Raw genomic sequence first — 15703 nt, forward strand, 5'->3', positions numbered from 1 at the left:
ACTCATTCATGCAGTTATCTGGGATCTAGGACAGAGTATTAGCGTGGGTTTCACATCATATGAAAGTCAGTGGGCTGTTTTTAGAGCCAACCCACTCCTGGAAGTACTTCACATGTGCTCTTTGAGGTGTCCAAATCAATAATCTCTGCCAGGAGGAGCAGACTGAGGAGGGAGTCTCTGAAGAATGCTAAAGTGTGGGTGGTCTTGTTCACTGCATGGTTAATTTGCAGCCTCCATAGACAGACCCTATGTAACTGTAAGGTTAAAATATCAGTAAAACTATTCATTGTCAGCAGGTCACCGTAAGTCATCATATTTGTAACTTTATTTCATTTTTTGTTTTGTTTATACCTCAGGGGACCATAATACTGAAATATTATGAGCTGAAATACTATGAAATACTAGATTCTTGCATTATTTTGCTTCACTGAATGGCTCTGAAGTCAAGACCAGGAGAGGAGGGGAGGAGAAATCCAGGTTAATTCTCTTGCCTTGTTTTGACAGCACATCACAAATTGTTAAGTAAAATGAAATGCCTCTGAAACTGCAAAAATAACAATCTGAGAATACTCCTACTACACTTCTGTTTTGCATAGTGGTTTTGGCATGTTTTCTGTTAAAGGCATTGTGGACAAATAAGTAAGGGTTTGAGGGATCAGACTGAAATCCTAAAGCCCCTGTTTACTCTCAGAGCTGGTCTGTGGTAATAGATGTGTCTAGCAAAATTAATTTGGAACTAAAGACAAAAGCTACAAAACAGCTGCACTTTTTATTATACAACAAGTACATTGGATTTCCACCTCTGTATTACCTTATTTTTTAAACTGGTGCCCTAGTTCTCTTCTCACTTTAACAACCAAATGAGACAAATCCTTATGGAGAGAAGCATGACTGAGCTCTTAAAACATTTTGTGCCCCCTGCACTCACATTGGCTTTACTGGGAATGCACAGTGCTTACAGAATCACGTCCCAAGAGATTAAAGTCTAGCTCCAGGTGAGATCCTGTCATGGCCAGCCTCTGTTCCATTGGTGCTTTCTTTCTTATGACTGTTTGAATATAGTAGTCCTGATTGGTGCACTGCTTTGCTGCTTTCATCCTTCCACTTGGCTTAATGCTGGATGACATCAGGCAACATATGCCTGACATGCTGCAAGTGTGTTTGGCACGTCATGCTTGTCCGTCTGTCCGTCCATGTGTGAACGCTGCTGTGCTGGGGTAATGTGCATGGCCCTGACAGCTCCACAGAGCACAGCTCCCTCCTTGCACTGCCATCAGCTTGCCTGGAGGTCACAGTGTACCAGCCTGGGCTTCTCACAGATGCAGTAGGGGAAAATATAAAATGATGCACACATAATTTTAGTGCTGATTTTAGTGGCTGTAACTTTAAACTGCTGGCATGTCAAATGAGAAGTGCATATCCCAAAGTCTGAGATGGTTTGTAGCTGGCTGCTAGTTCAGGGTGGGGAAAGGCTTAGAAGCAGGCAGTAAAAAGCTGCAGCATGGTGTACTTGACATCAGCAAGAGCTTAATATCCATTTCCACTACAGTGGTATAACATTTGCCATGGCTCCTATAATTTCTCTGAGATGTTCATAAAGAGTACTCTACCTTCAAATTCACAACCCTCCTGCATATAATGATTGAAGACTTATAGCTCCCCTTATTCTTAGTGGTAAAACCAATACTACAAGTACAGGACTCTCAGAGTATAAACATGCCTGGAAAGCCAGCAGTATTGCCTTTGGGTTGTTGGCCCTACTAGTGCCTTGTGGGATTAAGGAGACTTCTGGCATTCTCCCCTTCATGCATGACTGCAAATGGAGCTCTCTCCTATTTCCTCTGGGTAGAATACCAAAGGATGGACTGGCTATAAACCTTGCCTTAGAATCATTGAGGTGGTGCCAGAAGTCTCAGTTTCAATAGGGTTAGGATTTTGTTTATAACAATGCAAGTCTCTTAACATTTGAATTTTGGTGAATAGGATGGTAAGCAATCTTTTGATTAAAAAAAAAATATCCACAGCCACAAAAACAAAGATACCAAAGTATGCCAAGCACAAACTTGAAGCTAAAGCACTAGTGTGGATGTAAAAGCTTGATAATATGTCTAGCCTACTTATTTTCTTAATTATGAGTGTTTGCAAGCAAAGGCATGAAAACTCAAAATGTTCTATGATTCTGAATTTATTTTCTGTTAAAGGTGAAATAATTTATACTGGTGGTGTGGCCAAATATCTGCAGTGACTCATTGCCATATGATCCCAGTTCTGCAAATGCATGCTTGCATGTCAGTAAGTGTTAAGCCAAATGGAGACTTCTGTAAAATAATACTAAGCATTGTCTCCCAGGGGTGTAAGTGGAGGAACAGCCACTGGCTCACATGACCTTGAGCATTTCACTTGTCCCTCAGTGTCACAGATTCCTTCCTTGTAACACACAGATAATGATAAAACCTTTGTTTAGAGAGGTAATTTGCAATCAGTTTATGATGAGAATGTTTGTTCTCACATTGAAAGCTTGAGCTGATGGGACACTGGTTTTGTGAGCAGCACTGTAGAAAGAAGACTTTGAGTGAAGGGAATATGTGAAAAACACTGTCCTTGCTAATGTGGAATTCCACACACCTGGCAGGGTTTAGTTTGTGAACTCAGGACAGTCACTGTGGAAGGCAAGAGTCCAAGCAGCCACTCAGTGTAGGAACTGCTCCAGTTCCCTTCCCCAGCCTCCTGTGGATATCACTGATGCTGCAGTGTGTGAATAAGGATGGCAAAATCTGAGCTGCCTTTATGGTGCAGCTCAGAAATGCTGAATGCCAGGGGTTTACAGAACAGGCAGTCCCAGGAGATGGTGTGTAACAACCCCCACAGAGCTCAGGCTGTTCTGAGCTGTGCTCTGCCATAGACTGTGCCTTCATGGTGGGGGTGAATTCCTGCAAAGAGCTTCACTTCTGATAAACAACACAATGAAACAGGCTGTGAACACTAGGTTATAGCAGTAATTTCTGCTTTCCCCTTCCTTTTTCTGCTCCATCTTTGCCTTTTCATCCTCCATCTTGCTTCTCAGCTGGAACAATGAAGTCAAGCCTGACATTTGAAACAGGAGATGCTTCTCCTAAAGCTTATTTGGAACTGCTCAAAACTCTGTCAGAATGGCACTGTCCACTGCAGTCATACCAGCTGAATTTATGGGGATTAGGCCCAGCTGCTTGACCCTTGTAGATCAACACTATTACAGGCTCTACTAGTTTCACTACACTATTTTCAAATAAATGCAGGATGGAATGATAGATGCCAGTCACACAGAGAAGCCCTGAATGTGAGGCAGCTGATAACGTGTGGCCTGTCTGTAATTTTGTCAACACTTTATTTAGAGCTGAGGAGAGAGGAGTCACCCCTATGGAGATGGAAGTAAAATTAATAGCTGGGAGGCATTTTTCCTCAAGCAGATTACAGTGGGTATTTCATACCACTCAGCCTCTGACCATAGTGCTGTTGCTGTTACATTTCCAGGCACTGCTGCCTGACTATGAGCTGCTCAGTGTTCTTCCACTTCAGCTGTCATCATATTCACCCAAAAATGTTCAGTGACAACTTACAGGAACTGCTTCTGCAGGGTCACCTTGTGGCCTTTTGATAAAGGAAAGAGTGCCCCTTTCACTGACCTCTTGTTCATTGTGGCTCATTTGCTTTCTGCTGCTCCTGCTGTGGTGACTCATCTGACCCTGGCCATCAACCTTGTGCTTTGTTTTGAGATGTGAGCTCAGTGGTGGCAGAAGGACCTGCTGGATGTGTCAGTCAGTGCAGCTTTGTACAAGTGCCTCAAGGAAAGAACTGTGCAGAGTCCACTGGACTTCTGGGGGACAGGGGGTTGTTGAAATCTGTAGGTTCCTTGTCCCTGGTGCAGGAACCAAGGAAGCACAGAAGCCTCTGTGGGGCTGCTGTGCCTGTGGAATAGTTTGACACAGCACATCTCCTGCTGAAGTCCCCAAGAGCCCAGTATTCTGTACAATACCACCTTGGTAGGCCTGCCAGTTTGATTTAATGGACTGCAATTATTTTAGAAGCTTGGCAAACAGATTGTTACTTATATAAGCAAATAATGCATTTGACCTACTTATGTTAGCTGTAAATAGAAGATAGGCATTGCTGTGGATCTGAAAAATAAGGAGTCTCATATCTCTGGATAAATTATTCAAGTCATTGCATATAGTAATTGCTAGACTTCTGGTCTGGTTGTTTGTGAACCAAAACAACAAATCAAGTGAGCAAATAAGGCTATTTTTCTAGATAAATAGAGTAGGTGAGTAAAACTTCCTGTTTCATTTAGCATTTATCTAAATCTAGCTTGATTTTCTTTTTTACCATTTTTTCATTAAATAATGTTGGAGTCCACTATTTGGGTGCATGTCCTGGTTTTAGAAATCCCCCAGAGCCAGGAAGTTTTGCAGAGATTTATTTCATTCAGTGTCTCAGTGAGCACTGGGTCATTGAGCCTGTGTGCAGTTACCTTCTCCAAGAAGTTCATGAAAGTTCAGCAAATTATTTCCTACATTGTTGCCCTCAGCTGTCACAGGCAGCAATGGATAGCAGTGTTGTTCCTGGGAAGCTGCAATCAGCCTGGGGTCTGCCTCTGTTACTAGGAGCACCAACAGATAATGCCACAGAGGCTTCAGTGCCTTTGGGCAGCAGGGAGCAGGAAGAAGCAGCTCAGCCCTCAAAGTGTCACTGCTGTTGTGGTGTCCTTTACACACCAAGCTCATGTGACATAAGGCATGTCCTGATGGGACTTAGCTCTTCACGCACCACCAGAAACTTCCCTTTATGGACAGAGGAGAGATCTTTTCTTTCTAAGGCAAACAGAAGTGCTGCTGCACTTGAGCCATCCCATGGCTCAGCCTGTAGAAGCTCAGAGCATCACCATCTTCGGTGTGGTAGTCAGGAAATCTGATACTTAAGAAATAAGATAATTAAGGATACAGGGTAGTTGCAGAGAGAGAGAAGGGGCAGCTAGTGCAGCGTGACAGCTCCATGAGAACTGTACCACAATAAAAATGCTGATTTGGGGGCTGGGGAAGGCTGGTGTCACCCATTGTTCTCTGTGTGAAGTGCAGTCAGTTTATGGGGAGCTATAAGAATAGAGCAGTAGCAGTTAATTCACAGTAAACCAGCAAACTCTTCAGGTTTCATTTTCACAATGACAGTCATGACTCCATAAATAGTGCTATAAACTTAGAAGGACTTTACTAATGTTTCTGCTCTGTGGCTGTTTTACTGTCTTGCTGTACTCTGCTGTGAACATGCTTAACCCTTCAGTACTCCAGCCCTGTACAGGCTCTTACATGAGAGACACCAACAAACAGGCACATAGACTTGTAAATTAATTTGTCTGCATGCATGATTCACTAGTTCTGTTTCCACATTCTTCACTAATGTGAAGAATGTGATAGAGATAGAATGTGAAGCTTGTGATAGAGAAATTTCAATACCAATTGCCTTTCTCTAGAATTCCTCCAGACTATATAGAGTTACAGAAATTTTTATTGTCACTGTAACACTGGTTGCAAAACCTGTTTTGCATATTGCAGAGTTCAGAATGAACCAGAACTTCGAAAATACTCATTGCATGTGTGGGCAGCGTGAGGATCTTTCCCCAGTAATCCTCCCACCTCTCTGTCCTCAGAGCCTCTTCTCGAACTTCTATAACATAAACCCATGCATTTCCAGAGATCTGGCCTTTTGTGTCTGGTCATATTAGTTGAAGGATATTTTTCTGTATGGGTACCCAGAGTGTATCTGTCAGAGGGTACTCAGAGAGTCACCTGAACGAAGTTACTGTGAGATTTTCATTTGCATCCACTTGCACTCAGCACATCAGTTTTCCTGTAAAAGGAGAGTGATTCAAATTGACTATTCTTTCCTTAATCATCCAAAGTCTTAGTTTTTCTGCCTTACCAGGCCTGTGCCATCTGACAATAACTTTTAGCCTCAGTGAATAGTACAGAACAGCTTGATTACAAATAATTTGTCATTATTTCCTAAATACCAGTTTCTTTTTTTCTTTGCCTATTCAATGTCATCTGGAAAAATAGAGGACATCAATTACTTATTCTTTTAAAAGACAAGATTGTGAAATTCAAAATATAGGAGAACAGAAGTCTGGGCATTCAGGAGGAGACATTCACTTTGTAATTTTTCATAAGTTTTTGGAGACCTTTGCACTCTAGGAAAGGCTAATTGGCCAGGTGGAGGTACAGAGAAGTGAGAGCTGTGAAGGGGAAAACCAGTCTGCTCTGGAGTGTGGCAATTTAGGTAGGGAATCTCTGCACCATGCTGCTACTACAAAGGTTTTGGCATATCCTGGCACCTCTGGGTCTGCCCTTGTCCTGATGCTGCAGAGCAAAGGGCAGGCAGTCCCTGCTGTGCTGAGAGGAGCTCTGGCAGCAAGGCACTGGTGCTCTGGGCTGGCTTTTGTGAGCTCCATGAAGGTATGGCAGCCTGGGCATGGGCACAGTCTGTGGTGCTGGGGCTGGTCAGTTCTGTGGCCCTGAGCTGTCCCTGAGAGCAGAATGACAGGCACCAAGGCTGGAGACAGCTGCAACAGGGGTTGTAGTGCTGGAGCAGTGCAGAACTGGCTTTAGCTGCAGGCCCTGATTCTGCTCTCTTTTGTACAGATGTTTAATTCTGGACTATCACTCCCAGAGCCACAGGCTCTCCACGACTTTCAATTAGAGCAGAAATCAATCATTTTAAAAGCCAAAAGAAGTCGTAGCCAAAATAAAGGGACCTGAATACTTTTGAGGAAATGTCCTTAATCATAGCCTTGAGACATGCAAGTAGCACATCAGCATTATTTTATGACACTGACTTTTAGTCCTTCCATTTTCAGTATAGTTTTGTCCTCTTTAAATGCCCAAATAATTTCCAGTAAGAGCTAATAAATTCAGGAGGGGGAAGAAATAGGTGCTGTTTGAAACCATTGTGCTGAAACCACCTATTGTCTGTTTGAATTAATCAGATGGTTCTTTTATTCCTCCCATGTGCTTCCCTTCTTTTAGAGCATCTTTTAGGAAAGGAGGAGGTAACCTGCAGGGAAGGGCCTTGTGTCCATGAGAACAATGCTATTTTGAGAACCAGATTTTTTTCTTGAGAGAAATGCATTCTCTGATGTTACTTCAAACTGTTGATGATGTTTCAATAATCACTTGCTAAGATGCATCTTTGTGTGTATATTTTATGGCTGTTCACGGTGTAGGAATATTTGCCTTCAAATAAATATTTCTTGGAGAAGAAAAGATGCATGTTCATCACTGCATGTCTCCAATAACTACACTAAATTTTTTTGCTTTCTACTGTTGTTTTCCAATTATAGGAATTGCTCTGCAAGTTTTGATATAAACAAATAAATTAAAATAAAAACCTTGTGTAAAATACCTTAGAGCCTAACATAAGAGAAGTATAAGAAGGCAGAAGAGAAATACTGAAAGGTGGCATTAGGAGGTAAAATGATAGGTGAAAAGAGATGATTTAAACTTAGGTCTCCTGAGTGTCAATCTTTTGTGCAGTTCAGACAACTGTGTCTTTTAAAAATTTGTTTCACTAAGACTATTCAAACTTCATCTACAGAGATAATGAAATCTAACTCAGTAGAAGCACTTTTAGGCCCCAAATCATTCCTTCATTGAATGTATAATCTCTTATGGAAATTGAAAGGGAACATTTTTCCTGTTTGTGGTTTTATTCTGTTTGCTACAGTGAACAGAAAAATTCACTGGAGTGGTCTGTGGAATGCAAAAGCTGGAAAATACAAAAAAGACAATATAAAATGACAAATTTTAATTTTTAGATGTTTTCACTCATTCCTTATACAGTGAGCAAATAATAAACAACAATCTAAAAACATATTTTCATATTTCAGTTTCTCCTTAAAGAATAAAAAATATACTTCAGAAGGATAATAAGAGAATCATTCTGTATTTCTAAAATTAACTATGAAAGGGAGATTATCTGTGTATGTCTGAGAGTTATGCATAACCTTTGCACTACAAATATCTCATTTCAAAAATGTCATGTTCTCCTTATACAGTAGGGCTTCCATGAGGCTATTTTAAGCACTGTGCTTCTTGCTTCCAGATGAGACCTGGAGTTACCAGAGCTGCATCTCGTTTCCCTTAAAGCTTGTTAGAGCCAGATAGCTGCTTGGATAGTGCCCTACTGAGCACACAGAGTTCCTGCTCAAGCAGCAGGATTGTTTGCAAGGATTGTTGTGCCTCCAGGTTATCAGCTGTGGTATTTTGGGTGGCTCTGATGCAAACAAGGAGGTGCTGGCACAGCATTCAGAGCTCCCAGGGCGGCTCCAGTGGGGACAGAGGCCCATGGAGCAGGTGCTGAGCATCATCCTCTGAGCACGTCCCCTGTGCTCAACCTCCCCACAGGCCTGGCGCTCTCTTGTGCTTGTGTGTCTGTAATAGAAGCACTCACAAGAGGTTTGTGGTGCCCTCTGAGATGGATGTTTGAGGAAAGCTGCACCTGGTGGGGAAAGAAACAATTCTCACTTTGATTTCTTCCACTTGGCTTTGGAGCAGGACTCATGTGCTCTGACACATACAAGTGGCAGAGTCTCAACACAAGTTACAAGGTTCATCAAGGATATAGTAATTCATGTTGGAAAGCACTTAATTACTCCATGTTTAGAGCAGACAACATGGCAGCATGTGTATCACCAACATGCCAGCATGGTTCACTTTTCATAGGAGTTTATGTTCCCAGCAGGCACTGAATGCATCTTCTGCCTGATCAATGTCAAGTACTTTAAGCAACCCTGCCTGTTCCTCTCTGGAGATTGCCAAATAATTTCCTTTCATTGGGTTTGGGATCCTGCCAGGGCTTCTGCATTCATGCACATCTATCCCTGCCAAATGTTGGTAACACCGGAAACTCCTGCTCCTTTCATTGGCTTTGCACAGCTCTGTTTAGCTGCAGGATTCCTGCTACTTTTCTCTGTTGTTCTGGGCTGGAGCAGTAGTTCATGGTTCATATTCCATTAACAGGTGTGCTATAGAGTTCAGCCCTTGCCAGGGAGTTGCGTTTCAGAGTAGAAACTGTTGTTAAATAAATTTAAGTGTCTTGCACCACAGACTTCTTAAAGATAATTCAATTTGCCTCCTGAATGTCCTCCTGCACCTGAGGGAGTTCCTAGTGGGTTTGAACAGTTCCTCTGTTCCTAGTAATGATAAAAAAGCTTTCTTTGTTATTAAGTCTATCCATTTACCGGTGTACTTTCTCTAGTGAGTCTTATAGCAACAGATGTTCATGCTCTGAGGACCATATAGGAGGCAACTTTTAAGGTTTGTAAAATATTTAAACAATTTAGTTTAAAATTTTAGTTTGAAAAGCCCAATTTGTCATGAAGGGGAAAAGATCTCAGTAACACACCCTGGAAATAGATGGTTTAGTAAAAAAACTACAGCAGAAGAAAAATGCTTTAAATCGCAAATGGAAAGTAAATCACCTTGTCATGTTTTACCCTGTCTCATACAGCAGAACTGGGTCATTTGACCTTTTTGTTGATAATGTCACCAATATATTCTAGGCTAGCGCTACATATCATGCAATGGCAGATGAGGCTCTGTGTGTCATTGTGGTACTTAATTTCAACCCATGCAAAAATACAAGACTGGATGGCAGAATGTCAATCGTTTTTCCTTGACATTTCTCATTTCCTCATTTGTAATGTAATAACCTGTGGATGTTGTATATAGGAACTCCAACAGCCAAGGACAGGTTTAGACAGTGTAGTAGAACCTCTTCAGCTGGATAAAAATTGTGAAAATGGAATGAGGGAAGAGGAGAATATGTTTTTTCTAGCAATTTAAAACCACAGTACTTTTGATGACTTTTGACAGGTTTTAGAAAAAATATCAGTTAGCCTTGAATGACCACAGCACAAGAGTAACTCAGCTTTTGATTATTTTGTGATCATTAACATCCATCCTGATAAAGACATCAAAGAGTGGGGTTGTGGCTGTATGACAGAGCCATTCTCAGCATGACACCTGTGGCACAGAAGATGTAAAAGGCAGCACTGGGAACAGGGATCTGAGGAAGCAGAGGAGCAGGAAATGTTCCTTTCTCAGGTACCCTTTGGTGATGGCAGTGTGATGCACAGGGAACTGAAGACTGTTAGAAGCCTGTGTTTACAAAACACAGAATTTTCAAATGTAGCTGAAGTAGAGTTCAGGTCATGTACAACATGTTCACAAATGATCAGGCAGTTTGTGCCAGTTTCATTGGCTGTCTCTTCATTTTAATGACAGCAGTCTGAATAAGATTGCTTTTGACAGGGTTGTAAATCAGATTAGCAGAGGTTGGAGAGAGGACTGAGATCAAGTTTATGCTTGTAGAATATATAAAAACATAATATACAAATAAGACACTAAACAGAAATGAAATAGTGATTTAGCTGGAAGCAGGCAAGAAAAATCTGCCAGTATTGTCAAATACATCACAAGTAATATTTCTGCAAAGCCCAAATGATTCTGGTAGCCTACATCTTATTCCCAAAAGTCTAGCCTAATACATTCAAGAAAATTAATTTGGGTTAATTAAAAAGACAAATTTAAAATGCATTAGGATATATCCACATGGTGAAAAACTATCAAGCTACCAAACACTCTTATCTGTGGTAGCTTTTGCATGTCCCTAGCCTGCTGCAAAGTGGAACATATTAATTGGAACCATCATGAAAGTATAATATAATTTTTTAAGTCTTTTTTGTTCCTTTTAGTTCTGGCAAGATTTCATTTCCTTTTTGCTTTGTTGTACCTTAGTTATGTGTTAAGCTAAAAAAAATGCTACTAACAAAGAGTAGTCTCATTACTTTGTACATGTACACATTCACAGCTCCTTATTCCTGAACAAAACTTGTTTATCATCTGCCTTTACTGCTACACCTTGTGGGAATTGAACAGAAGTTATTTAGCAGATCAAAGCATGAGTTTGACAAAGTGATAACACTGTTTGAATCCTCCTCTGATAGTGACCAAACCACGTTAGTAAGGTGCTTTAATGCAGGTGCTTTAATCCAGCTCTGAGCCAGCATCCTGCAGACTCAAAATTCTGTCTTTGAGCTGGCAGAGCATTGCCTCACTGCTGGCTTTAGGAATGTGTTCATGGCTGTTTCAAAAGGAGAGGTTTCAGCTCTGTGAGTGCTGCCTGCCTGGGTTAGCACTGACATTTGCTGTTTGTTTGCTGATGGGTGTGCAGAAGGTGTCTGGAGATTTCTCTGAGCATTGAGCTCAAACTGGCAGATATGCAGTAGTGAATTACAAGGAGCAGCAAAATTTGGAAAGGCAGGAAAGCTGCCGTTCTAACCTGGCCACTAGTTTAGGTCTCTGTGTTTGTTTGTTTGAACTGGGGAACTTAGCAGTGAGGTATCAATTGCCTTCTAGAATCATAAGCTAGGTTTAGTGTATGTGATAAATTTTGTTTCTGAACAAGTTTGTTGAGTCTGCTTAGGATAAAAGCTGACTTCACTTAAACATTTAATGAGGCATTTTATTAACACTAACATTTAATGAGATGTTTTATTAGCTCTTTATGCAAAGTGAACAAAATGCCGTTTGCATGAGTTTTCTTATTGTTTAATTCATAAAGGATAATTTCCAAGAAACCCTTGACCTCTCATTTCAAATGAATTTCATCACAATGTTTTGATTTATAATTTCAAAGACAAGGTTTTTCTGTAAGTTACCAGTGTAGAAAGGATCCAAATCTGTGAGATACTTTGTTATTCCTTGACTTCACAGAAATCTCATTAAGAGATTCATGAGATTCTAACGTAATAGAGTCCAGATAAATCACTAGAATTATCCCAAGAACAGATTTTACAGTTTGTGTATGAGTATTTTGCTTCTCTGTTAGTACTGAGACAATTGTGGTGCTTTATGCAAGAAGTTACTATGAATAAAAAGGTCTTGATTCATCATTTTGTTACTGCAGTTACCTCATTGTCATTCCTATGACTGTCCAGGACCTTAAGTGTTCTCTTGGAGTCAAAGGGAGTTCACTTTGATATTTAGCGTTATGTTGTTCGCAACTCTTTGGGTCTTTAAAATCCCACAGTGATATTTGAAAAGCAGAATATTTAAAAATGGAAATTCCCCTGTCCCAAAGAGTTTGGGAAAGAACAGATGTCTCGGAGGAAGGGAAGTGCTCACTAGTTACTTAATCCTGGAGTGTCAAAGCATTCTGGGGGAAGTCTAGGAGTGTTTTGAATTGACTGTTATTTTTATAGTGTTCTATTGATGTAATACCAGAGATAACCAGCAATAAACTGGTCCCAGGAAATCCATTCCAGAATTATGGCACTGTAACAGAGACCCTATGGTTGACAAGGTGTGTTATAGCTTCTGATGAGTTTGTGTTCTGTTCTGTTTTCAGTGTCAGCCAAACCAAGACCTCACAGTGATGAGTACACAAAGAAGATTCCACCTCCTAAGCCGAAACGAAACCCAAACACTCAGCTAAGCACATCTTTTGATGAAACATATATCAAAAAGCATGGCCCTATGAAGGCAACCCTCACTAGGGATGCCTCGCTCTCGCAGGTCAGCAGTCCTGCTCCAGACACAGAGGAAGAGGAGCCTGTTTATATTGAAATGGTTGGGAATATTCTCAGAGACTTCAAAAAAGATGAGGATGACCAAAGCGAAGCTGTCTATGAGGAGATGAAATACCCTATATTTGATGATGTAGGCCAAGACTCAAAATGTCAATGTGAATATGACCATCACACTTGTTCTTCTCAGTGTGCTACTCCCACAGTGCCTGACCTCGATTTCACCAAGTCTCCAGTGCCATCTACTCCCAAGGGCTTGCTTTGTGACATACCCCCACCATTTCCAAACCTGCTCTCTCACAGACCTCCACTGCTGGTGTTCCCACCAGCGCCAGTGCAGTGTTCTCCGAATTCTGACGAGTCTCCTCTAACTCCACTAGAGGTCACAAAGCTTCCCGTCCTAGAAAATGTGTCTTACATCAAACAGCAAGCTGGAGCTTCTCCATCTTCACTGCCACCTCACACACCAGGCCATCAAAAACTGGAGAAAGACCAGACAGTATCTCATGGAACTAGCACCCCTGGGCACACCTCCTCACCTCCTCATCCTTCTACCTTATACAGAACGCAGTCTCCACATGGCTATCCTAAAAGTCACTCTGCCTCACCTTCTCCTGTCAGCATGGGTAGGTCTCTTACCCCCTTAAGCCTCAAAAGACCTCCACCTTATGACTCTGTACATTCAGGAAGTCTCTCAAGAAGCTCTCCATCAGTGCCTCATTCTACAGCCAGAAACACATTGCAAGAAGGAGGGAAGATGGTCAGTGTGTCAGTCAGCACCTACGGGTCATCATCTCAGAGCAGCTCCCGCTCTCGGACACCCACCAGTCCTCTGGAGGAGCTAACCAGCCTCTTCACCTCAGGAAGAAGTCTCCTGAGGAAATCCTCCAGTGGCAGAAGATCTAAGGAACCTGCAGAAAGTAAGTCCTTGATGTCATTTTTGCTCATCTTTGTGTAATAATATCTGCTACTCTACTTTACTAAATCAAATGCTCGCAAAAATTAAATAATTCAGTGTTCTGAATTCCTTATGGAAATTTTCTGTAATGAAAAGAAAAATTATTATTGCTTTAGTCTTCATATTCTTATATTTCTAAGGTTTTTAAGTATCCATACTGCTCTTAGAAGTACAATTCATGGCTTGGTCTTGCAAAAAGAGTCAGTTCTCATTAATTTTTCTACAGCTGTAAAGGTTCCATGTGAGTTGGGAATCTTCCACCCTTGCCACATCCTTCCTTTCTTGATGGATGCTAAGCAGCTTGTAGCAAAATAACCAAACAGTAGCTGTTGAGGGTTATTTGCAGAGATCCACTGGTTGCCCTTAACTTGAACAGAAATCCTAGAAAATATGATGACAACCAAAGGTACCAGCTTAGCCTCGGTTAAGCCTGGGGCAAAGGTTAAGTCTGATGATATTGGAGGGCTTTTCCAACCTGAATGATTCTGTGATTCTGTGTAAACCATTCCTCTCCTTCCATGCTGTGCCATGGAATATCTCTTTCAGCTGGGCTGGTGTGACTGGTTGGAAGGTTGTGCTGTGAATTGATCTGAAAACCATCAAACCTGTAATGCACATAACCTATAAACCCACACAGGAAGGAATGCACAGAAGGAGGCTGTGCAGGAAAACCTTAAGCCAATATTCACTTGTCATATGCTGTGTCATAAAATCAATGTTCTGTATGCATTCAGGTTTGCACCATGTACACCATGTACTTCTGAGCTAGTGAAATATGGAAACTCCTTTTGAAATCAACGGGAGTTACATGTGTGAAAGCAGAACCAGGCACCAGTATTTCTGTTGCAAAAATGTTCCTGTTCAGTGGGTGTCCTGCAGTAAAAGGTCGTTCTAACACCTCCTGTCTCAGTGCAAAGCAGACTTGGGATGCTTTCTCCTCCACTTCAGTAAAATCTGTTTATGACTTTGAATTGTTGACACCTGCCTAATGAAAAAGCTGTCTTTGGAGAACAGCTGATCTCATGTTTGTGTAGGTACTATATTACAGCTATTGACAGCTCTATGTATGATAAACTGCACTGGTTTATTCCTGATAAAAGAGAGTGTTCTGGTTTCCAGGTTACTGTATCACTGCCAAAGGGAAGTGAATACCACACTCTGTTTCTGGTTGTGTTTGTGCCACTCTGTTGTGTCACCCATCACAGTGTGGTCACAGCACTTTGGGGCATGCTCAGGGTGCTCAGCAGGACAGCCCCTCTGGGGTTCCATGGGCAGAGTTGTCTGCCTCACCTCTGCAGCTGAGTGAGGACATGCCTGTCTGTAAGAATGGAGAAGCTTGGTAGCAATGGGTTAGGCTGGCCTACAACTCATCCCTCCTGACTCACTGGCTCCACTTCTACAGCCTCAGTGTTATTCTTATTTATCTCTGTGCACATCAGGAATAACAACTCTGGAATCAGAAGGTGAAGGTGAGAACAGAGTTAGCAAGAGGATACTAGTTGGTGCAGCAGTTTGCTTAATTTGCCTTTAGTATTTTCATGGCCTGTAGTCATTAATCCTGTTTTATGGAAGTCTCAACTCCATGTTTTAGTAGGGTTTCATTAATTGATTGCAGTAGTAAAACTACAGTAACACCGGATTTGTGTGCTGGATGGAAGTAAGTTTGTATCTAAAAGGCAAGATGATTCTTGTAATTGGGAACAATTATGAAGGATGTGATGTGACATTTATAAATAATTTCAGTGAAATGCTAGGAAGATTTTGGCAGGTAATACCAAACATTATTAAATATGCTTCCTTTTCATAAGCGAGCAGAAATCCCCTGTAAATCCCAAGCTACACTAGTTCTACTCAGTGAGGTTTGTATTTTCACCAGTATAAGCAAGTTTGGAACCTGGAGAAATTCCTGCCGTGAATATTGTAAATCTGGGTAATTTCAGCATGTCTGTGCTGCTGTCTCAAACCTATCTCCAGAATATATTTGCTATATTCTGAAATTCTGCTTGACTGAAATTGAATGCAAAATTTTCAAAAGACTTTTCACTGATAAATTTAAACTAAATCTTGTCCTGCAGATCTGTACCAAGAGCAGCCTTGTTGGCCTCTCAAGGAGCACTCTCTCATTGCTC

At 41.4% G+C, this 15703-nt stretch overlaps 1 protein-coding gene across 4 annotated transcripts in view; it reads left to right on the forward strand.

Moving 5' to 3' along the window:
- Window positions 1-15703, forward strand: part of NYAP2 (neuronal tyrosine-phosphorylated phosphoinositide-3-kinase adaptor 2) — a 136812-nt gene that overhangs the window by 70520 nt on the left and 50589 nt on the right. For all 4 annotated transcript variants that reach the window (XM_054283096.1, XM_054283097.1, XM_054283098.1 and 1 more), the window contains one exon: window positions 12439-13536. In XM_054283096.1, the coding sequence (XP_054139071.1) occupies window positions 12439-13536 (1098 nt within the window). The remainder of the gene's footprint in view (window positions 1-12438; window positions 13537-15703) is intronic.

This window comes from Melozone crissalis, unplaced genomic scaffold, assembly GCF_028551555.1.
Source record: "Melozone crissalis strain CALT ecotype California unplaced genomic scaffold, PUWL_Pcris_2 ptg000034l_1, whole genome shotgun sequence".
Lineage (NCBI taxonomy): Eukaryota > Metazoa > Chordata > Aves > Passeriformes > Passerellidae > Melozone > Melozone crissalis.